The following is a 25,020-nucleotide window of genomic DNA, read 5'->3' as shown; positions in this document are numbered from 1 at the left end:
CAACAGTTGTATTGTCTATCAGACGAGCATTTTTTTATTAAACACAATATAACCTTTGGGCTACTTTGTTAACCTGTGAATGTTGATGTGAAATGTTAGTGTAGTTTTGGTATTTAGAAATCCTACATGTTAACCCGTGAAGTCATACGGAATTCACATTTGAAAGAAAGGTCCCCCATCGTGCAGCAAAGTGTGTTACACAGCTTCAACAAGCCGGCATCAGTGCTCACTCAGCATTGGAGGGTTTAAATGGCGGGTGCTGTTGACTTCCCGTCACTGTTACAGCTGATGTTTTACATACTGCCATCTGCTTTACCGGACCGATTTGTAGCAAACATTTCAAATATGCACAGCATTTTTTTAAATTTCTTAGAAAGGTTGAATATATGGGATATTTACTGTAAATATTTAAACGGGATAACAATAAATAAAATACGAGAGAATCCTGGGGAAAAAACAAGAGGATTGACAGGGAAGCTGTAGTGATGTAAAATCCTTTATAGATTGATTAGACTGAGAACTGACATGCCCCTTGATTTCGGGAGTTTTTCCTAAGTCAGCCAGTCAGGAGCTACTTTTACTGTTGTTTACTGTACTGTACTGTTGTTTTGTGAAGATGGCTGCATATAGCAACCTCTAAATATGAACGCAGATCTGACTAACACTACCTCCTCCCTTGTTTCTCCCACGGTTCAGCATTACAACATGGTGATGGCAGCAGCGGCGGCCGCTTCAGCCTCAGACGACCACGAGCTGCTTCTCAACCGCTTCCTGCCCTACAGCACCTCCTCCTCATCCCAGCTATTCCTCGACCAATCGGGAGCCTCCTCTGCCACTTCGCTGACCGCGCCGACCAACGGGGCGAGCAACTCGGGCAGCACCAGTAGCCTGGTCTCGTCCAGCAGCCTCCGTGACACTCACTCCACACACTCTTCTTCACACTCCTCTCATACACACCCTGGGGTGGTGGCCAGCCGGAGCAGTACTGAAGCAGCAGTGGCAGCTATTTACGGAGGGATACCTGACGTTATATCGTTGGACTGACTCAAGGAGAGTCAAGACTACACTTTGGGTCCAGCTACGATCTAGTAACGAACCAAATCACAGACTTTTTGACTGCAGGGTAGAGTTTTGATCCAGAAACTAGACTGGCCCCAAGTCATCAAACTCGGATAATTTTTGGAGTCGCAATGACGAGACTGCCTCAAGAAGAGCACTAATATTATGAGTGAGTAACAGGCCTCCTTCCCTTCACTACACTGACCTAAAAACAGTACAGAGTCATCACATAACGAGGTCAAGTGTGGACATTGTGTTGGTATACTGACTTCAGATCAGAAACCTGTGCAGCAAGTGAACCCTGCTATACTGGTACCAACCTGGCACAAACAGCAAAGACACTACCTGAGCAAAAACACAATGGAGGAAGGCTCTCTTTTTTACAAAAACGAGGAGTGGCATCGTGTACAGAGAACAAAATATATTTTCCTCTTTTACTTTTGTATGTTAAATCGGGACATTTTCAGTCTAGTGAGCTGCTTTAAGTGGAGGACTGAGGTTGTTTTGGGGGGTTCTCACAAAAGCGTATACATATGCCTGTTGCCATGTGGTTATCGTTTTCCTATCTTTTAGCTCACTCCTGCTTAAATTTACCATTTTCATTTCTTCAATATTAACTTCTCTCCTTTTAATCTTTCTCTTGCTCAAGCTCGTTTTTAAATTCATGGGGTATTATGTCTTTGTCCATGACAGGAACTTTTCAGACACTGAATTTACTGTTTATTCATGTACTAATAATTTTATTATGGTTTTTAAGTTATGTATGATATTTAAACAGTTATGTGTATATATATATATATATATACACACCTTCAGGTTAATACTGTGGGGAGTGTGTAGGTGGAAATTAATTAGCCATTTCTGGTTTTTCATTTTCACTCCTTGATCTCCAACTCCTTACAAAGACTCTGCCGACATACAGCATTTAGACATGAAGACTTTTAGACTATTTATACTTATTATTATAAATGGATTACTTATATAATTTAGAGTTTAGAGCTGGAAGAGTTTCTTTTGTTTTGTTTTTTTGCACAATGCCAAAAATAAGATACGGTACCTATGAAAATTATCACAATAATCCGAGTGCAGTTGAATCTGTGTGCCACAGTGTTTTCAATCGAGTGTCTACTTGAGTTTTAGCTGGTGGTTCTTCAGACACTCAGACTCTTCTCAGTTTCATTGTTTTGTGCTTGACTGTTGAAAAGGAATTATGGTGAAAGTCAAGCTATTGTAGCAGCGTCAGGCGTCCATGACATGTGACCAAGTTTAAACTAGTGCCTGTTTGTGTGCATGCTTCACAGTGTGTTTGGGAGGGAGTTTTCAAACTCAGAAGAATGTTTTAAATGGTCACCCACAACCTCTGTCCCATCTCTGTTGAAGGTTTTTATGTGAAGACTTGACATGTGACTCGCAGACAGTTTAGTGCCACAGTGAAAGAGGGAAATCTCATGCCAACTTAGACTGGGCACAAAGCCAGCTGGTTTAAAAATACATGACCTGTCTGTAACTTAAAAACCCTACAAGCTCGTCGGTGTACGATGTGGAAGTGTCAAACCGAGGTTTCGGGATACCTCACCTCTGTTGTCTGAAAATGCAGTTTGCTCATGAATGTATTGTATGTATGTATTTAAAGAGTGGACACACTTTTGGTCTTTGGTTCCCTTTCTGGTCACATTACCAGTTACATACAGCAGGTCTGGTACCCCTCCTGCTCAATCAGCCCACCCCTCCTCCAGCCTGTGTGTCCTTGAATCTTGCCCACAGTCCCCTCTTATCAGTGTCTCCTCGATGTTCTACTTCCAGACGACCGAGACAGGCAGCTCACTTCAAAGCATAATTATCCCCATCTCGATGAGATAATCACTTCTGACAGCAACCCCAATCACCTGACATCCCCCGTCCTGTCCTGTCCTTCAGCAACTAAGTGGGAGACTTTTAGACAACCCAAAAGGACTCCCACCCCTCCTTCCCTCCCTTGCTCTCTCTTGGCATTTTTAACTTTATTCCCTGTTCTTCTCATAGGAACCAACTGACTCAGTCATTTGCCGGAACAAGGCTTGTATATTTCCTGTGTTGTTCAGTATTTTAATTTATTTTGTATTGTTATTTCTACATATTATATTTTTACAAATTGTTTGATTTCCATGGGTGATTGTGTGAGTCACTGTCATTCTGGATTTTATTTAAATATGCATTTTATTATGCTTTGTCAGCTGCACGATTTCTCAAAAAGGTATCGTGTAGTTATTTGTCATAGAAATACCTGTGCGTATTTTCTTGGGAGCTGACATGGATAAACCTAAGGCCACAAAACAGATGCTTAATTAATACATGTCATTGACTCGTGATAGTTTCAGGTATGAACTAATTCAGGATGTATTGTGAATTCCTGTTGCTCACCACTAAGAAATTATCAAGTCTGTGAGTTCATGTGATTAATTAACGCTTAATGACAAATATTAGATGCCACCAAAATAGCTGGAATTCAGTTACATAAAAATGGCAGTGCTGTTCTTATAAAATTATGAAGCTGTTTTTATAAAACTGTGACTTTTAGTCACCCTCTTACTTTTTCTCCAGCACCACCATGAGGTCAGAATTCTAGTTTGTCCAATACTTGCTAAACTAATTACATTCCCACCAGCTTCAGCTGTACTTGCATGCTAACGTGCTAAAAAAAGAAGGTGATCTTGATAAACCATTTTACCTAACAGATTAGCATTGAGCTCAAAGTTGTGCCACAGTACAGCCTCATAGAGCTGCTAGCATGGCAGAATACTCTTGTTCTTTCTCATGTCATCACAGTGTAAACTATGCTTAAACATGTCTGTCAGTTCGCCAACTGGACCCTGCTAGATGTTCTACACCCTTTCAACAACAAAAATATAGAAACAAAATTAACAAAGACTTGTGACATAAACAAAGACCATTGGGTCACACAGCAACATGCAGATGTTTGCATCTGAATAAGTTTGATAAAAACAGCTTCATATTGGCAGAGGTACTGGTGTGCTTTCAGAGAGGCATTGGTCTGTAGTTTTCTATAATCCCTGTCCAAAGAAAACCATGTATCCAAAGTTGGTGATTTTTAGTTTTCCAGATATCTTTATGGGTTGGAAAAACATCTCCAACTTCTTTAGGTAAAAAAAAAACATTTTAAACCCCATTGAATTATCTAAAAATACCACATCACAAATCAGACAACTTGTGAAATTCATGCATTAAATCATCATGACTCGTACATTAGTTTTGTAGTACTTCAGCATGTGTTTCCGTTCTTATAAAGTGTTCACCTGACTTGCTATACTGATGAAGATGTTGATCCTTTTAGTTTTTATCATGTTAATTTGACTATTAATCACCAGTATTTGGATACTTCATAAGGTGGTCGCAGTTAATGAATTAATTTGATTGACAATTTAATTTATTTAAACTACTTCTTTCCTCATGCATGTTCTGAGACTGTGCAGCAGATTGCGATTACACACGTGAAGTGACAGAGCAGACCGTGCTGAATGTGGTTCTGTTGAAGTGCTCTACATACTGGGGGGTCTATATGGGATTACTGAAAATTCTGCTCCCCCTCCCCTCCCATTTGTTCCATAATGTTAACTATCCCGCAGCCATTATTGAGCTATCTTTTTTTCACTCTCTAACAAATTGTCTTTTTTTGTTAGAAAATGTCAGATTGCATGCAGGGATGGATAAGCACAGGGCAGTTTCCATCGTAATCTCCAACTTCAATCCCACACGTGTGAACATGTGTAGTATATGTAGGCTACAGCATTTTTGCAGAAGCTTATGTGTTTGTTGGTTTGAGCTATGTGATGAAAACTGGGTCAAAACCAGCGTCTGCACAGAATGAAGTAAATGGAATAAGGCCACTATTATCTGTAGTTACTCTTAACGGTGTTTTCAAAATCTCCACAGACAACCTTGACAAAGAAGCTCAACTCTTTGGTTGTCATGATGTCTCACCCTAGATTAAAGGGAAAAGTCAACATTGTGTAGGCCTATATTATGTCTGTATGGAAACATGAAAACTGAAAGTTCAGATCCAAACGTGGGTGTTTGATGTCCATTTGTATGCTTTTTGTGTGTCTATTCAGAGCAAGAGAATAAATTAATTTATATATTTTTTTGACAATGAAAGCTTGTACTATGATTAAAAAAAGGGACTGTGGCCAATAAAGAGTCTTACACAACTAAAATAATCTCACAGTCGGACTCGAGTTGACATCTGCACTCACTGCCTTAAAACATTCACAGGTTCTGTTTCACAGCTCCAACCCGAGAAAAATCATAAAAGGCTTTTCAAGGAGGGCAAGGAGAAGACAGTGTACAGTAGACCCTTGTCAGTTTGTACAAATATACTACGTGAAAAAAATATTTATTACCTGCATTGAAAGAAATTGTTTACTTATTGAATGTTACCTGTTTATGTAGAAAAGCTTAGATGTAATAAAATGCATTCTGTTACTTCGGAGTGTGTTTCCCTTATTTTAAAAGATGAGGTTTGTCTCCTTTAGAGGAACATGTTGCTGCTCTGACTTTTTTTTTTTACCAGCCTGTTACACTTGGTGGCAGCAGAGAGTCGTTTTGATCAACTTTTCCCTTGCTGTGATGAAAAACCAATTACGCACTCTGTCAACTCCAGCCGGTGCCTCCCTGGCTGTGACAAGTTATAGGCTACTTGACATGAACATCTGTAATTATTAATTAGATGTTTATTTTAGTATGAAAAGTGATGGGGAAGCCCCACGTTTCGATGAGCCGCTGTTACGCATGAGATTGATGGACGCATCAAACCTAAACGCTTGCCGTTCATACTGTCAGAGCCGTGATGTTGGATGATTGTGCATCTTGGAGAACAGAGGAGGGGAGACGCCAGGAAGAGGAGGAGGATACAGACGTAGGAGTTGGGATGGCATCCTGAATGTGGTACTCCAAGATGAAGCTCTATTTGTTTTTTTATCTTGCTTAAATATAAAAGTCTCTGTGAGCTGCTGGCATTATGAATGAAGGAAATGAGAGCGTTTGTTTGAACAGGTCACTAACTGAGATGGACTGCTTCAGCAACCTGGAGGACATCGACGTGACAGCTGACGGGAGCCCGATTCTGAGATTCCTCATCTGCCTTGTTTATTCTGTAGTCTGCGCTGCGGGTCTGGTGGGCAACCTGCTGGTCCTCTTCTTCATCAGGGTCAAACAAGAGAGGAAGACGTCCAGGGTGAACTTCTTTGTTCTCAACTTGGCAGTGACTGACCTGCAGTTCGTGCTGACTCTGCCCTTCTGGGCGGTGGACACCGCGCTGGACTTCAGCTGGCCGTTTGGAGACGCCATGTGCAAAATTGTCCTCTCTGTCACCGTGATGAACATGTACGCCAGCGTCTTTTTTCTCACTGCCATGAGTGTGACCCGCTACTGCTCAGTCGCCTCGTCTCTGAACAATAGAACCGTGCAGAGGTCCTGTTCCACCAAATGGATCTGCGCAATTATTTGGACACTGGCGACTCTAGCGACTGCGCCGACGTCGATTTTCTCAACTGTGAGCAACGTAACCGGAGAAAAACTCTGTTTGCTGAGATTTCCCGGTGGACAGTACTGGTTAGCAGTTTATCACATACAGAAAATACTTGTAGGTTTTGTATTTCCAATGTCCGTCGTGTCCATCAGCTACATCATGCTGCTGCGTTTCATCCGTGTTCGGAGTATGAAAACAAGCAACCCCAAACGGAGATCTCAAGTTACCAAATCTATCACCATCGTTGTGTTGTCCTTCTTCTTGTGCTGGATGCCAAACCATGCCATCACCCTGTGGAGTGTGCTGGTCAAACTGAACGTTGCAAACTGGGACAAAGCCTACTATATAGTACACACATATGCGTTCCCACTGACCGTCTGTCTGGCGCACACCAACAGCTGCCTGAACCCGATTATTTACTGCCTCATGAGGAAGGAGTTCAGGAAAAAACTGAGAGGTCTGATACACAGAGGATAGTGTTTCGGGAGCTTTATGAATAAGTTGACAGAGCGGGAAACGTGTTAACAAACATTATCCAAGACGCACTGGGTGCGCGCGGCAAAAAAGACATGGAGTAAGAGATGAGAGCTGTCAGGAAGCCCTGCGAAGACGAGCAACATCACGCCAAGAATTCTGCGTTTGGAAAATGTAACTTTCATCTGCACTTCTTGTCTTTAAAAGCTTGCATAATGTGGCTGTTTTCTGTAGAGAAACCATTGCAACTAGTTTAGGACTATATCCATAGGAATTGCTTATTTTGTGTGAAAATATTACACTTGTCAACATTGTGGTAATGTTTGTTAAAAATTATTAATCACATATATCATATATGTGGTGTGCAGTTTAAATGACTGTGCATTGCGCATGACAATTAACCACGCATTAGTGTGCTGGTGTAGTAGTAGCTGAGCGCTTTTTACATACATCTGTGAATATCTTCGTAAATAACGTAACCAGTGTACGATACTCCTGCTTATAAGACAATCATGGAACCAGCAACCATCACCTCATCAATTACTGAAAAGAGGGGGAAGGTTACACGTCATGTTTTTAAGACATGAAAATGTTATTGACCACAACATGCCAAAATAAAAATAGTTTGAGCACAAAAGACAACACAATGTATGAATTGTGATTTTTGGAAATACGAAAAAAACACTGTATCCATTATGTGTGATAATAAAGATGTACTCAAGTTGTCATATGGATTGGTTTTCCTTATAAATATTAACTGATTGTGCAAAATGTAACAGATGATGAATGACTGATCTGAATAATAGTAAAGTTTACAGTGTCAGCTTGCTATTATTTAAACAATCATCAACATGCAAAGCTAGCTGTTTATGTAGACTCAAATATCCCACATCAGAGAAAAGTGGCTACACTGTAAGACAAGTTAGTTTAACTTTGAAATGAAAAATTATTCAACTTGAAGATTGCCTTTGTTTCAACACACAAATTAAGGTACATAAAGTTGATATAACTACAGTGTTCTAGTTTTCTCAGTGTTGTTGTTTTTTAGTTGATTGAACTTTTTATGACTTGTTTCAACTTCATACTTTGAGTAACAACAAAAGGATTTAAATTTCAAATTTGTTTCAGTTGTCATGGTACTCCCTCCGATGGTGGCTCTACTCTTCTCTTGTTTACCACAAGTGTCTATATTTTAGTTGGAATTTGAATACATGACTTAGCTGCAGTGTAAAATTAGTTGATTATGTCCATGCTTCAACCTTGCCATGGTTTAAACAAGACAGTTTCTCTCAAACTCAAAATATGCAACTACTAGGCTATTTTTTTCTCTAGCTCCCCTTTAAACTGATAACTTACAAACCCAAGTTCACTCAACACATACTTATGTGACCCAAAGTCTGTAATAGTCCACACGATGACTTAATGCAAGTTTAGCTCAAACAAATGAGGTCAAAATCTGAAACTTGTCAGAGCTCTTTGAGTTAAAAAGAAGTAAGTGTAATGATTTACTGTGTACATGAGCACAGCATCAGCCATGGGCACAAAGGCCTTACTGACTGGGTTTTCCAGCTGCAGTGTATGTGTACACACAGCTGAGTGTCATCTGAACACATTCATATAAGAAAGTAGGCTCTATTTTTGTCTTACAGGATGGATCCTGGCTGCAGGATTAATTTAACTAAATGTAAAATGTTGAATTAAATACAAACCATCTATCTGTTGTGCTGTATTTAGATGACCTGACATGCTCAGTTATTTTTGGTCGAGTTTGGCTGAATGTAATTTTTTATGATTCTATTTAGCGCATGAAGTGGATCATTCGTGTCAGCTGAAACCTGGGCTGGTGTATGGCCTCAACTCACACACACACACACAGACAATAATGTACACATTAGCTGCGTGCATGAAAAAGTGAACCACCACAACACTTACATTTGAAAAGTAACACTCATTTAATTGGTTAACAGTTAATCAAGTACCTCACTTAAGTTGAGGTAGGATTACTTGAGTAGTTCAATTTCTGCTACTTTATACAGTAAATCCACTGCATTTCAGAGGCAAATGTACTTTTTATTTAATTTAATTTAAAAAAATGTTATTGAATTTCAGATTAAGATTTTACATACAAAAGCCCATGATAAGGTTATAAAATAAATTCGTATAGTGTGAAGTTGGGGCCCCTTGTCATGTTTTGTATGTCTATGAGTTGCTAGTAGTTCAATTTCCCCTTTAAACCTTTCAGATTGTTTCAGTTAAATTACAGTTTGAGCACCAAACATGTAAGATTATCCAATATTTCACAAAAAGAAAAGATTAGAATAAGTTACACATTTTTTATAAAAAGATGCAAATTTGCTCTTAATGATAAATGTATGTAAATTTTCTGACACTAACCCAGAATCAGAAATGCGCTTGCATTATGAATTCAGGAATTCAGTTACATTTTTGGAGAAAACATTTTGACTTAACTAACATTCACTCCTTTTGAAGTTAAATATAACATAGACTCTTTACGACTAATCATAAACAAAAAAGTAGATTACTTCTTCATGAAGTTCTTTGGAGAGTCTCCATAACAACTGTAACGTTTATTGATTTTCCATCTCTTTATTGTTTGTTTTATTACACTGTCTATATGATTGGATAAGCATTTTGTGTAGTAGAACATTTTCTTTTGCTATATCTTCCATTAATCATCTTGTGACCCTTTAGAGGGGGATGGATCCCTACATTGGATACGACTGAACTATACCTAACTGTGCTATATAAAGTTATTTTAATTCAAACTAGCTCCACCTCAAGCAGCTATATTAGTAAAATGCAGCGAACACATTAATGTATCAATATAAACAATCCAAAAATGTCATTTAAAACAGTACATCAGTCAGAGGGGACGTTACTCTGGAGAATGAGTACTCATGTTTGATACTTTAAGTACATTTTGGATACTTGTGTACTTTTACACAAGAATACAGAACTTTTCACATACAGTGAAGTATTTCAAGATTGTTGGATTAGTACATTTACTTAAATAAATGATCTCAGTACCAGTGGTAGAAGGGCTGAACAATGTGTATCATAGGTAAGTGTCAACACTTTGATGTAATAAAGTTGAGATTAAAGGGCAGGAGAAGCACCAGAGTAATAGTGTGTACCTCTCTGAAGACGTCAGTGTGATTCTTTTTAATACTGGCCAGAAGCTGCAGATGTGGTCTAACAGGTACCTTTTTCACTAAGCCTTGAAAAAATAAATCTTTTGACATTTTGGTACGTGTCACCTACGTAAGCGCTGCTGGTGCTTTAATCATGTGGATGCACGGTAGGTCTTGTAAAGGTCAGTTCCTGACACTCCAGGACTCATCACAATGTTGACATTTTGGAGAAAACACTGTAGTTAAAAGCCCTCATCAGGCCTTCTCTCAGGAAACGGAAATACTTTCTCTGCCCACTGTGTATCCCAAGAAAATCTAAGTGAGGAAAACTTTCAAGAAAATTGGCATTGAGTCTACTGCCCTCCAATCAAACCCACCAGTTAGCTGAAGACACATAAATAGAACTGCTCTGAAAAAGGCAATGTTTTGATTCTACCAGGCCTTAAATAGGTAAATGGCCAACGTGACAAAGGACAAAGGATAAGATATGTGGGCAGCAGCATAAGACAGAAACACATACAGATAAATGCATACTAACATAACTACATAATAGGTAAGCAATGTGAAAAATCCGAAAGTCCACCCCAAAGGGAATTACCATTTCCCACAGAAAACACTGCTCTGAACTGCCTGAAAACAGCTTGATTGTAGTCCAGCCTTTACATCTATAACCTATCTGCGTCACTATTTAACATGCGTCATACAGCTCGCCTAGTGGCTAGACAGGCACACCCTCAAAACACTGGTGGGGAAACACACTGAGCTGCAGCGCACACAAAGTGATAAGTCGTCCACCCACTGCCTCCCCCTCACCCTCACCCACCCTACTGAAAGTTAGCTACCCCCCAGGCAATCAGTGGGCGTAAAGTTGTTACTGTGATGTGGAGACAGTGCACAGTTAAAATGTTATGTGCGAATGGTAAATATGTTACAAATTAATTCGGGAACATATACAGCTGAACCGAAGCCGTGGTTGTCAGGACCCGCCCTACTCTACTTCTGATTGGCTAGTAGTTCTTGATTAGATACTGCGCATGTGCAACTCCATATTAGTTGATAAGTGTAATATGCAAGTGAAATGCATCACTCCGTAGCTAAAACAGAGCGTTCAACACACAGGGTGAAAAGAGATGCGGCAGCAATATGCAGTATGACAAAGTATGGTGTTTTTTGAAAATAAAACCATGTTAACCTAAATAAAATTATGAACCTAAAAAATAGCGTAATATGACCTCTTTAAATATTAAAAAAGAGCAGTCAAGCGTAACAGGACACTGCTGCACAGTTTTGACTTCTCTGATCAGAAACAATGTGAAGGGGAAGAAAAATTCCTCCAAACAGCAAACTGACACAAAAAGTCATGTTACTGACAAAATTTACAGTAGATTATTTATCTATTTCAGACTCAGAGCATCTGTGTACCGACTGAACCAACAGCAACAGAAAGAAAACTATGGAACACAATTTACCTGCACTTTAGCAGACTATATAAATTGTTAGACACTACGTTTCAGTTTTTTCTTGACCTTGGCTTGTTCCAGGTGACTCACCTCTCTGTCTCTGGGTCGTGAGCTGCTCTTAGTGACGAAACAGCAGATTCTAACAACACACCACTTTTCCAGCAGAGACTCAGAAATGCCATCATCACTTTCAACAATGCTCTCTGTAATGGCTTACAATAAAGACTTTGCTTTGCCGTAACATGCTTTGGCATTTTCTATACGCTTAATGTAGCAACACCGTGACTTAGTGATAAATCTACATTCTGTAACACTGAGACAGAATAAGTTCTAAACTTGTTTTATGATGACTCCTCATCAAGTAAGTTTTTGGACCGACGTGGAAGAATGTAATTTCAATAAAACTGAGAGTTGTTTTCAATTTGCAGAAAGATTGCAAGAAAGGCAATATAAATTATATTACACTTTATTGCAAATTTAATTATCTTAATGGGTACATTTCACAAACAACAGACAACCACAATTCTCACTTATTTTCCATCTATTACTGTTAAATATTGGTTTACATTAATCTTTATAACATTATTATTACTTATTTATTTACTTTGTATAAATGTGTATGATATTTATTTGCATAATACTGTATCTAGCCGCTGAGAAATGTGTGCATGTTTATGTTTGCAAAAATGCACTGAATTTGTAGACTACATTATTTACAGTATTCTCAAAAGGGCTTAAAAGAGGCAGAAAAAAGTCATTAATGGAGATGCAGCAAAACTCTTGCAGGGTTTTAGGAGTAAAATGTAAGTCATTAGCAAAGGGCTGTGGGTTTCTCATATGTTATATTTGACAGTTGTACCACTTGAAAAAATACCATCAAGATATTTGTTCTGTCTCACTTGAGTCTTTTGACATGTATAATGATTATTTTCCTTTTCTCATCAATAATCTCTACAGGATAAATCCATTAAGGGTATTTTTCCCCATTTTAACTTGACTGCCTCAGCAACAGACAAACATTATTTGAAGGGTAGAAATAATGTTTATTAGTCTTGGAAGAATAATTCATTATGACGCTGTAGTCTGTCTGTCTGTTGGGACGTTAGTGGACAGTTGCAGCTGGTAGGGGACTCAGTGGGGTTTTCAGTATTTTGCACAAATACAGCATACAAATAGGCTACACTCCATCACAGGATATGGAACCTGTATTTCCAATTTGAAGCAGCAGTCTTCATTCTGACTACACATGTTGATCAAGTCTTTTTCTTTGGTTAATTTGTCTTAAAATGGCAAAACATGGGAAAAAAGAGAAAATGACATTAAGGCTTGGATCTTAATGTTGGCCTGTCGTTCTGTAGTCCGGCTTGAGACTACATGTGTTGCCTACGCCATTGACGTGAGAGAAAAACTGATGTACTGAGAAATTATCATTTGATCAACACAAAAATATGTTGTGATCAAATTCACATGACAATGTGACAGCTCACTGAGTTCAGATTTCATGAGAAATTTGTGACCTATAAAACATGGTCACATGCCAGAAAAGGCTGAGAAACCCTGGTGTAGTGACACCACAAAAATGTCATCTTTTTTTTCAGTCTGTTGCACAGCAACCTAGCTAAATTTACTAAAGCTAAAATGCTATTGTGAATTTTTCTTCGTTAAGACAGATGAAACGTCATGATGCCTGGAATAGTTTGTCATACCAGAGAGGATGTTGCTCATCAATGGCTATTAGCAGGAACACTGGAACAAGATGTACAGTGATGGTGGCTGGACAACTGAACGGGCCATAGCATTCAGATTAAGCTAAGCCAACTGGACCAGCCACTGTGGTTTAGCCTGAGCAGATAACGTAGATATGAGGCCAGGTCAAGACACAGAGTATGTGCTCTTTGAGTGGGAATAGGATTCAAAGGCAGGTAAAAGGTATGTTAGGTCAGGACTCCTGTCAACTGTCAAAGGGCTCACTAGGTTTACAGCCTGATGCCCTCTGCAGGGCCTGATGATGGGTCGGAACATCATTAACATAAATACTGGGCTTCCATAGACATGCTCAATAAACTTTTTTGCACATTTCACATTTCACAGTTTCAGTGGAAGCGCCACTGTCAGCGGTGGCTGTGTTGAAATAAATCATGTGCAGCATGGTTTGCAGTAAATTTTTCATAGCATGTCAACCATAACATATGATACAGTCCATACCAGTGGCCAAAATCTTTTAATGCTCCGTTAAGGCCTCTTATGGCAATCTTTGGCTGGAGGCATTGAAATGACGAATAAAACATGGACACAGGTTCCACAACTTGATCATTAGTGAATTGCTTTCCACAGTCAAAAGTGGTAAAATGTTTCATTTATGAAAGCAAATTTTCCATGTAACAATACCCTGATGCCAGAGACAGCATCAGAGGAAACAGGTTTTTAGGATGTAAATTTGGCACCACAATTTTATTATCCAAGTGGTGGGAATTTGTCTTTGACTAAAACAACATAATGAACGAATGTTATTGAAATGTGAATCATGTGGTGCATTCCACCAAAAATACCAGATGACACCATTGCGAGAAAGCAAGTTAAGTAAGTTGATTAAAATAAAATAACACTAAACAACAATTGTATGTCTAAAATTAAAATTGCATTGGGAATAATGAACTTTTTAAAAATATTCTCCTTATGCCAGAGGCATCTTAAAAAGCGTCCCACAAGGCAGCAGTACAAACTGTGGTGGAATTAATACCAGCTGAATCTTTGTTTATACGAGCTTCACAGGAGCAACTGAACGCACCACACCTCCGGGTCTCCGTGGTGGTCAGGTGACCCAGCAGCAGGCAGGCCATCCTCGGCTTCTCCTTCGCTTTGGCTCCAATGTCGGAGGTGTTTGCGCCTGGAAGAAATGGACTCTGGCAATGCACGAATTTGATCATTCAGAGATCCGATCAGCTGAGTCTGTGAATGGCGCCAAAACAGGACCCTAAACCTAAATTTCAAGAAGGTAGGTACAGAAAAACAACACGGATGAATCCCTGTTAACGTCTGTGAGGGGGGCGGGTTTGTTGATGTTGATGCTGCTGCTTTTAGCTCGACAATAGTGGTCTCCAGGGAGGGAGACACGGCTCCAGAGCCTTTATTACTGCCCATATACGTGGGGAATTCATTTAAAACATAAAGCAATTAACGTATATAAAAGGCGAATCGCCTTAAAATAAAGCTGAAGAGGTAAAAGAGACGTTATTGTTTGGCTAACGGTTTGCTAGCTTGCTAAAATGCTATGTCTGAGCTAAATCTTTATTTATTAGTCGCTTACAAACAAAAGAGTCGCCGGAGCCATGTGAGTCCAAACTACATTAGTTCAACGTCTACCTGAGGACTTTAATGGTAGTCTAACGAGTTATTCCACTAGATTATGTTGTGATCATTTTGCGTTTTTTGCCTCTCATTTGTGTTTCTCTTTTCTCGCAGGTGAAAGAGTCCTGTGCTTTCATGGGCCATTGCTCTATGAGGCAAAGGTGTGTTTCTGTGCTAGCGTTAAATGTGTGTTATTAAATAATTGCTTATTAACTGCAAAACAAATGTCAGCCAACGACTGAAGCAGGCCTGTGTGTTTTCCTGTTTCACAGTGTGTAAAGATCAACATAAAGGAGAAGCAGATTAAATACTTCATTCATTACAGCGGATGGAACAAAAAGTGAGCAGCTTGGTTTCGATACAGATTGATTTCCTGTCTGCAATTCTATCAGACTGCTGTGCTAATTTTCAAATTTTATTTTTAAAGTTATGGAAATTGTAATTTTTCTTTTTCAGCTGGGATGAATGGGTTCCTGAAAGCAGAGTTCTCAAATATGTGGACAGCAACCTTGCGAAACAAAAAGAGCTTCAAAAGGCCAATCAGTAAGTTCCCCTTTTTGTGCGTAACGTTAAGAGTAACATAATTTTCACTTTGTCAATTAAATTTTGACCATGAATGTATTATTTGCTTTATGAGTTGGAACTTAGTGCTCTTCGACAGTACAGTATATGAACAAATATCACTAAAGTATATTATTTAATGATCCTCACTCACTGTTTCTTCCCCAGGGACCATTATGTTGAGGGAAAGATGAGGGGTTTAGCACCAAGTAAGAAGATTGCTGCTGTGCAGCAGAAAAATGTTGATCTGTAAGTGTCCACCTTGTTTTCCCATCTCTAATAACGCAACATATTGTAAACACATCATAAACGTTGACATAGTGTTGGCCTGACAATATATATTGAATGGAGTAACGCATGTATGTACTGGATGTAGTCATTGTGTAATAACATATTTATCACACTTATAATGCTTCTTTTTTGCATCCTAGGAAAGTGAAAAAGGCAAAACAGAAGAGTAAGTAAACAGTTTCTACATGTTTGTAGTAGCTGTAACTCAAGTATATTTTGTTTATTTAACCCAAAATCACACATTTATCCTGAAAGAATTGTTTGTTTAGTCACCCGTAAGGCACACTGACATTTAAATATCACAAATAAATGTTCACAGTCCATTTTAGTGAGTATCAAAGTATCTACGATATGGCAAAGATGTTCCATCAGTTTATGATATTAGGTGATATTTGTAATTTGTAATTACACCTGTGCAATACCCATGCTGTCTGATCAGTATCTTGATGTGCCACACCTGTGAGGTGGATGGATTATCTTGGCAGGGGAGAAGTGCTCACTAACACAGATTTTGACAGATTTGTGAATTCCTAGAAGTAGATAAAATTGGCTAAACCACGAACTACCTCGATCTCAGACTTTGTATTAAAACCTCTAACTCATTTCTACATGACTTGTTTAGCCCCAGGGCCGGGTGAAGGTACTAGCAGTGGAGAAACGCCCCAGGGACCACGGAAGAAGAGGGCTCGGGTCGATCCCACTGTGGAGAGTGTACGTATCATTGGTTATAATAAACATAACTACCTGATTATATAGCTTAAACATGTCATAGCATGGCATTTCTTTATGTGTAAAGCTGGGAAAAATTTACTAACTTTATTAAGAAGCCATTTTGAGGCTTTTGTAGAGTCATAGATTGAAACAATAACTGAGTATTTGACCCAAGACATCCTTTCATAAAACTGCACAGTGAGCGTCCTTCCTGAGGTGTAAGCAGAGTGGGGACATATTGAGATGTCAGGGTGAAAATGCACTTAGTGTCCAGATGACTGTGAAATTTGAAATGAAGGGCTATTAAAAATTGTTCATTCTTATATCATCCTGCTCGCAAAGTTGTTTGTGGAGTCAGTTATTTGTGCATGAATGTGGCCACAAAACCTGAACATTTGAGGGTGGTGGCTGGTTTCAACCACATTATTCTCTTCTTGCTGCCAGTTTCTAGCAATAGGAAAGATGCGTTGGGATACTGGGATATTATTGTTAAAAATAAAACACGATTAATATGCAAAGCACCTGTATTACATCATAATCCAAGATCTTGATATTATTTTAGTTATATTGAAAGAAATGTAAATATATTATGAAAAATATATTTAGAAAATGTCAGTATGATAAAAAACAAAACTCATACATATACCTGCATAGCAATAAGAACTGCAACTGCAATTTATACCCTTGTACAGTTACGTTAAGTGCCTATCTGTACTGTTATTAGCACTTTTATCCTTTTAAATTTCACTCTCCAGAAATCCCTATCGTATACTGTGGCAGTAAAGCCTTGCAGTTTTATATGTTTGTGTTTTTGTGAAATGTTCTCTACAGACCCTTGAACACTAGAGATAAAGGAGAGGCATTGCTGCTCCCACACACCCATTGAAATAATCAGTGTGTCTGTGTACAGGAGGAGATGTTCACTAACCGTGTGGAGGTGAAGGTGAAGATCCCTGAGGAGCTGAAACCCTGGCTGGTGGACGACTGGGACCTCATCACCCGACAGAAACAGGTAAAAAGAAACACCCATACAAACCATAACAAGTTGGTGTGTTTGCTGGATATTTGCTTCAGCTATGATGACTTGTGGACATTAGAACGTTGGCTCCACAGTAAAGGAAATGTGTGTATAGTAAAAAGTTCATATAGACATCCTGCTTTTAAAATCTACCTGCTGTAAATGTGAATTATAGAAATATCTAATTAACAACCGTTTTTATACTAATAGATTTTTGACCAGGTAGTGAATCACAGTGTCAATCTTGAACTCTTTTGTCAGAAAATGCTTAAAATCTTCTTAAAGGTTGCCATGAAAACTCCCCTGCAACAGGTGGTAGAGTGGTAAGATGTAGGTTACATCAAAGTCAAAACAGGATGCTTTAAATGTACAATTTAGCATTGACAGTAAATGTCACAATTAATTTGAAAATTACCGTGTTTTCCGTACTATAGGGCGCACTGGTTTATAGGGCGCACTGTCAATGAATGGTCTATTTTTGAACTTTTTTCATATATAAAGCGCACCGGACTATAAGGCACATTAAGCGAAACAAAAACAGTCAGATAAGTCAGTCAAACTTTATTAAAAAACAGGTGCAGGTATACCGTGAACAAGTCACCAGTTCATCACAGAGCACATAGAGACGAACAACCATTCACACGTACGGACAATTCAAAACTGTCACCAATTCATGCAGATACAGGGATGTGTTCAACACACGCACATACACACGTTAAATCAAACGTTAGCGTATCACAATAAAGCGGATGGAGAGATTACGTCTTTTCATAAAACGAAAGCACCAAGAAGGCCCGCCTCGAAAGTCATAGATATTAATGTCCCGTGCTAACGCTGTTGCCTTCATTCGAATCAAGACTGTAGAGATGCTTCTACTTGCTGCTCTCTGTTCAATAACCCACTGTTCAATTTTGTCCTCTAACTGTGGCCATCTCGCGTTGTTCCTGCGGAAACTCTGTGTGGTCTTCTTTACTTGCCGCAGGTCATCTTCTTGCTTCCTCCACTTCCGTACCATTGATTCATTAATGTTGAATTCTCTCGCTGCTGCTCTATTCCCGCGTTCTACTACGTGAGTGATAGCCTTGAGTTTAAAGTCTGCGTTGTAAGCATGTCTCTTGACAGGTGCCATTTTGGGGTCACACTGTAATATTATGGTGAAGCACAGTAGGCCTACTGTATGTATTACTCCGCGACGCTCATGACTACGAGCGCCGTGTACCACACAGAATCGCTTCGCGGTCATTAAGCACAACTAGTCCATATATAGGGCGCTCCGGATTATAAGGCGCACTGTCTGGCTTTTAAGTGCGCCTTAAAGTCCGAAAAATACGGTATGTGTGGAGACCGTTATGCTTGAAATGTCTTTTAAAGTGAGGATCACCGTGATCTTTTGACTAAATTAAAGTTTTGGATAAAGAGAAGACTTTTCTATTTGTTTCTAACAGTTATTCCATCTGCCTGCTAAGAAGAACGTAGAGACTGTCTTGGAGGACTATGCAAACTATAAGAAATCTAAAGGAAACTCAGACAACAAGTAAGCATAAATACCCTTAATTCCTTCAAATTATGTGAAAGTAGAGGGACTTCAGTATCCTGTGATAATCTGTTCCACCTCATCAAGCCACCCATCACACAATGTTAATTTTTGTCATCAGTATCCTTAACTTCCTTGGAATAGTATGGAATAGATTACAGGCAGTTTCGACAATCTTGGGCAATTTAACCAGCGTGTTAAATTATGGAGCATTTCCTCAGCCATAATTGGAAATCCTGCAGATCGAAGTCTATAAATAACCATCACTGTTGTAGTTACCTCTTTTTAGCTCATTTACAGCAAATCGTATATGCTGCTGGCCATTTTCCTTTACATAACTCATTTACATGTGTCTGTCTTCTAGACTACCATGATATTTTATTCATTTCAGTAGATTATGGAAATTAACTTGCTAAGATTGGATACTTGCTTTGAATATAAAAGCATGCAATGAAAGGGGGATACCCAGTTAAATCTAAGCTGACACATTGGAAAATGGTAGTGAGACTGGTGTGTTGAAGTGCTCCTTTATAAATGATAAACAGTTCCTTTCTTGGAAGGTAGCAGGACAAATGTTGTGTTTCAGGGGGAAAAGCAATGAAATTCACCAAGTATTTTTTGCAGCATCCCTTAAGTTAATGTTTTTCTTCTGAGTCAGATCATGGTTTGTGGTGTTAGGTTAGTTAGTTATTTATCTCAAGCACATTTTCAAATATGTATAATTTATGGTTCTTTAAAGCTGCCATCTCTGAAGTCTCCATGAAAGCTAACACAGAAACTTGACTTTTCTCTCCCCATCCTCTTAGGGAGTATGCAGTGAACGAAGTTGTGGCAGGGATTCGGGAGTACTTTAACGTCATGCTGGGTACTCAGCTGCTTTACAAGTTTGAGAGGCCACAGTACGCTGAGATCCTTGCTGAACACCCAGACATGCCAATGTCCCAGGTGTACGGAGCTCCCCACCTGCTGCGCCTTTTTGGTAGGGACACAAAGTGAAACACACACACACACACACACACACCGGTTTGTTCCTCTATCCCTGTGGGAACATCTCATTGACATTCTCTAGCCCCTTAACATAACCTTAACCATCACAGCTACTTGCCTAACCTTAACCCTACCCCTAACCTAACTGGAACCTGAACCCTAAAACCAAGTCTTAACCCTAAATTTTTGTCCCCATGGTGACACGAGTTCCAATCAGTTAGTGTACATTCAGGTTAAAGTCCTCACCAGGAAATAAAAGCATGAAACACACACACACACACGCATACATTAGACACCACTACAGGCAATCAGCATGAATGCAAATGACTTAATTTGATTCCTATGTATGTACTATGGTTGCATGAATAAATTAATTTTTTTTTTTTTGTTATTGTCTGTGTTTTTGTAAAAGAAATGTCAAATGGTCTCTACTGAAGCTTGTGTATTGTGAACACTGAGAGGCATCGCTGTTCTTCACGTTAACATTTTAAGTAAGGCTTGTGAAATTATGGGAAACAGTCTTCGGTGTTTCCGCTGTTTCGTCCAATGTTAAATAGGCTTTTTGTTCAAGATAACCCACAGTGGGATGTCTTGGACAAAAAGCTTGATGTATATTACAGCATAATACAGCATGATGTTAATTGAAAAACATGAACAGTGAATTGTTCAGATTTCACAAATGAATAAGCAAATGAATCATTTTAACAAAGCTTGTGTGGTGGTTCAGATGAGCTCACCACCTTTAAAAATTGATTGACAATAGACTCAAGTTGGGAAACACTCAAAAGGTCATGACCAAGAGGGTATCCTCCACATGAAAGTAGCAGTGAGTGTTTAACTATGTCCTTTGATACCCAATTAGAATTTATCATTTTAAATGTATGAATAAGTTTGTTATTTTTAGATTATAATAACTGCTCTTTATGTCTTCTGTGAAGGTACACTATAGTGGCTAACGTCAAATTGCACCAGCTAGTGTTGCAATTGTGTGCATGCAATTTTACAACACGTGCTGTGAAAATAGAGATTTGTCATCTGGTAGAGATTTTGCTAGATGGTTTCTACTGAGGTACTGTAGCTATCTCTTAGATATTTCTCGTTGTATTCGGCATGATCAACAATAGACTGCTCTATGGCAATATGTACAAGATTTGTGCATCGATGTGATTAAGTACCTTGATTTGTCAGGTATTTAATTTACTGGATTAGCCAACATTCCCCTTTTTGTTATTTTATCAAAGTAGTTTTGCATTCTATAAAATGTTTATATAAATTATATAATAGGAAATATCGCTTTTGCAAAATAAAAATACTAAATATTTTATCCTGTTATTGCAACAAACTGTACTCAACAGCTCAACAGCTGTATCCCTAAAACAGCAGATTTACTGTATTGTTGCAGTTTCATCAGGATGCCTCGGTTGTCTGTGTATACATACGTGTGTATACACATGTATACATATGTGTGTGTATATATACATGTATACATATGGATACACGGGTGCATCTCAAAAAATATGAATATTGTGAAAAAGTTTTTTTCTCTACTTTATTTCAAAAAGTGAAACATTCATATTTTTATATTCATTACATATAAAATATTTCAGGCTTTTTTTTTATCTCGATGATTACGGCTTACAGCTCATGGGAATCAAAAATTCATATCTCAAAATATTAGAATATTAGAATAAAGAATGTATAATACAAAAATGTCGACCTGAGAAGAGCCTTTTAATCTCTTAGTCGGGTTCAGTACACACAACCACAAGCATGGGGAAGACTTCTGACTTGACAGTTGTTGAGAAGACACTCGTTGACACTAGTGTTGGGCTGATAGACGATGCCATCGTCCATCGGTGATGGCTGACAGACATCATGACAATGAGCCAGCATCGTGATTGTAACACCCCAACCCCTGGCTCTGGTTCTCCTTCAGCCTGAAGTCTCCCTCTGGATTGCTCCTCACATATGTTTTCCTCCCCTGACAGTTCGTATTGGAGCCATGCTGGCCTACACTCCACTGGATGAGAAGAGTCTGGCTTTGCTGCTCAGTTACCTCCAAGATTTCCTCAAGTAAGGTTTAACTCAACTTCTGTGTGAATATATATTTGTAAATGTGTAAAGTGAATTTCTTTTGACCTACCTCATGCTTGTGTAAATTGTGTTTGTTTTGGAACTGTAATTGTATTCTATGTAAACTGCTCCTACTGCAACACTGAACTTTCCTTTTGGGGATGAATAAAGTACCTTTATTTATCTATCTGTCTACCTCCCAGCACACCGCCAGACTCTCCATGACTTGTTCGGCTGATTCTCAAATGTCATGTTACATCTACATTCATATTAGTGCAGCCAAGCTTGTTGCAGATCCCCAAAACATAAGCCAACAAATCGATTTTCTGCTCCGGAAAATATTTTTATAAAAATATTTTTGCTGAGACCAATTCGTATGACAACATTATTAATTTCAAAATGCTGATAACATCAATTTGTAAACAACATTTTTTTCTGTTGTAGCTGCTCAAGGTGGAGAATCCAAAGACAAGATGAATCTGAGGCATTGATTGATTAATAGGAGAGGAAAGAAGAAAAACAACATTCTGATGCACAAATTAGTTTGTTTTTTTTACTTTTCATCTCATCATTTTTTTGCGAAATATTGGACAATTTTACTTTTTTGAGTCTTAAACAGTTTTTCAAATAAAAGTATCTAAGAATTTCAGAGGGGAAATCTCAACAAGTGCTCAACAACTGCATCAGCTTAGACATCCAAAATGTGACAAGGGCCCCTGACTTAACACCTTTTTTTTGTCATAATGGGGTCATAATCAAAAGATGTTGGGAACCACTAGTTTAGTCTTTAACAGTATGTTGTATTTTATAAACTTATCGTCTCTGATATAAAATCTTCATCTGTAAAGTAACTACTAACTCTAGCTATCAAATAAATGTAGTGCAAAAGGGAGTAAAAAGTTAAATATTTCAGTCAATATTTCTGTCTGAACTGTAGTATAGTAGAAGTTTAAAGCAGCATGAAATGGAAATACTCACTTAAAGTACAAGTTCCTCTAAATTGTACTTGAGTCCACCACTGATCACATAACATGACATTTAGGATTAGGACATATTTTATGTGGAATTTTCATAAATAATAGGCTGTGTGGCTGACGCAGATTCAGAAACATAATGAACAAACGTAACTGAGCAAAAGCTCTCAAGTAGCTTTTTGCTCCTTGCTGAAGTGCCGAAGTGTTTTCAGCTGGAGCACCAGAATACAACAGTGACAAATGGTGAACACACAGAGGATTTCTTTTCTTCAGTTACTACATTACTATGTATGGCAGTGTGGCTTTACCAGTATCATTCATATCGTTAATGAAGCAGGACAAACATTGTAGAGAGCCGTGTTAATTCAGCCTGATTATCAGGCTAGAAAAGCCAATCATCAAAAGACTAATCATGTCGCAGATGGATTTAAGTAGCTGTAGTTGTACGAAACAGTGGTGAAGGTCACATCAGTTGGCACACTGCTGATGAAGTATATTGGGGGAAAAAACTGTTGTGATGATGTTTTTTATACATTTTCTATGGAGTCAAGAAAGCTGTCTGACATTTTCTGAATTAAACATGCAATTTCCAGTAGAACTTGAACTGGACAAGACTCCTGTCAGGACTCTAATCTGACAGGATGGAGATTAGAGTAATAACTTCCCATTCTTTTAAATCCTGTTAAAGATCATCAGACTATCTTATATTAGTATAAAAATAACTTTACATATTTGTTGGTAATTTGATACCAAGCTTGACATGAGGAATGTTGAGGGACAAATTTGTTTAATCTTTCAGCAATAACCAATTTCTATCCCACTCCACAATGACAATCAATGTAACGTTTTCCTCAGGTACCTGGTAAAGAATTTATCCACCCTCTTCAGTGCCACTGACTACGAGGTTGCGCCCCCAGAGTACCACCGCAAGGCTGTGTGAGAGCTCTCAGCACACAGCACTCCTACTGAGGCACGTCATCCACATCTCCCAGACCACATGTAAAATAACCAGTACCACCCTTTTGAGTGCAGACTTGGATGAGATTTTTCACTTGAACTGATACACTTCCTCCACAAAGGTCTCAGGAGCTTGTCACCGCTAAGAAGTAAAACAAAATTTAGGAAACTGTTTTTAGCAGAATCTCACCCTTTATCTCTCACTTCCTTGAAAACACACAAGAAAAAAAAAGTGTTTTCAGTTGTAAAGTTTCCACAAGCAACTTTTTGGTGTTTTTGTGCATTCCATCTGATAAATATTTGTTACTGTTGCATGTGTGTATTTATTTGTGCTTATTCTGCCACATGAGGTGCAATTTAATGCTGGACCACATGGTCAACATTTGGCAGTTCATGTTTTTGTATCTGTATCTTGTGTATTTGTATTAATTTGTTAAAAAAATGTTTCTACACAATCTCTACATTGCTTGCTGGGTTTTCTTGTTCATATCTTGTAAATTATTTGGGGTCATGGCTGTTCTTTCAAGATGCATTTTGAAAAGTATCACTCACTCAGATGGGGGAAATGGAGGAAAGGCTCTCAGTCACATTAAGGAACATCAGACATCAAAGACTAACACTGTAGACTGTGGTTTAATATTCATCTGACAAGGCAGCGAGCAAAATCATCCATCTTTCATGTACGTGTTTAGTTCATGAAAAATATAAAATAGTGCAAGTGTGTGCCACATGAAGGAGTGGTAATCAAGACAATTTAAATCCAAAATGCCCATTACTATACAGTGAAAAAAAGAAAAGGAGGGAAAAAACTATTGGGTTTAATTTGTGATTTTGTCTTAAAGACTTTCTAAGACTTTCATGCCCAAGAGGCATTACTGGCAGTGAGTTACTGATGTA

General features: G+C 38.5%; 3 protein-coding genes across 4 annotated transcripts in view; all 3 read left to right on the top strand.

Annotated features, from left to right (window-relative positions):
* LOC119890131 (E3 SUMO-protein ligase PIAS1-like) overlaps positions 1-5,538 on the top strand; it is a 65,168-nt gene extending 59,630 nt beyond the window's left edge. The window contains exon 13 of the mRNA XM_038701217.1: positions 697-5,538. Coding sequence (XP_038557145.1) covers positions 697-1,044 — 348 coding nt within the window. The 3' untranslated portion in view covers positions 1,045-5,538. The remainder of the gene's footprint in view (positions 1-696) is intronic.
* A 125-nt stretch (positions 5,539-5,663) lies between these two features.
* LOC119890130 (relaxin-3 receptor 1) lies at positions 5,664-7,783 on the top strand. The gene has a single exon (XM_038701216.1). It carries the CDS (start codon positions 6,074-6,076, stop codon positions 7,058-7,060), a length of 987 nt encoding a protein of 328 aa, XP_038557144.1. The 5' UTR covers positions 5,664-6,073; the 3' UTR covers positions 7,061-7,783.
* Positions 7,784-14,483: 6,700 nt separating this feature from the next.
* LOC119890510 (mortality factor 4-like protein 1) lies at positions 14,484-24,584 on the top strand. Of its 2 annotated transcripts, none has more exons than XM_038701813.1 (12): positions 14,484-14,664; positions 15,132-15,178; positions 15,290-15,357; positions 15,474-15,560; positions 15,747-15,827; positions 16,010-16,035; positions 16,492-16,580; positions 17,491-17,592; positions 19,044-19,132; positions 19,939-20,111; positions 22,108-22,192; positions 22,637-22,841. In XM_038701813.1, the coding sequence occupies exons 1-12, from the start codon at positions 14,625-14,627 to the stop codon at positions 22,689-22,691; spliced, it is 942 nt and encodes a 313-aa protein (XP_038557741.1). In that variant the 5' UTR covers positions 14,484-14,624; the 3' UTR covers positions 22,692-22,841. The 2 variants fall into 2 exon arrangements, with proteins under 2 accessions (XP_038557741.1, XP_038557740.1); XM_038701812.1 differs by lacking the exon at positions 22,637-22,841 and adding an exon at positions 24,022-24,584 and having other exon boundaries at positions 14,486-14,664.
* Positions 24,585-25,020: the final 436 nt, after the last annotated feature.

The sequence above is a fragment of the Micropterus salmoides genome, unplaced genomic scaffold (assembly GCF_014851395.1).
Source record: "Micropterus salmoides isolate LMB-PRFRI ecotype aquatic unplaced genomic scaffold, ASM1485139v1 Ms_hic_scaffold_6, whole genome shotgun sequence".
Lineage (NCBI taxonomy): Eukaryota > Metazoa > Chordata > Actinopteri > Centrarchiformes > Centrarchidae > Micropterus > Micropterus salmoides.
Note: the sequence above shows the minus strand (reverse complement) of the source record. Positions and strands in the feature narration are given on the sequence as shown.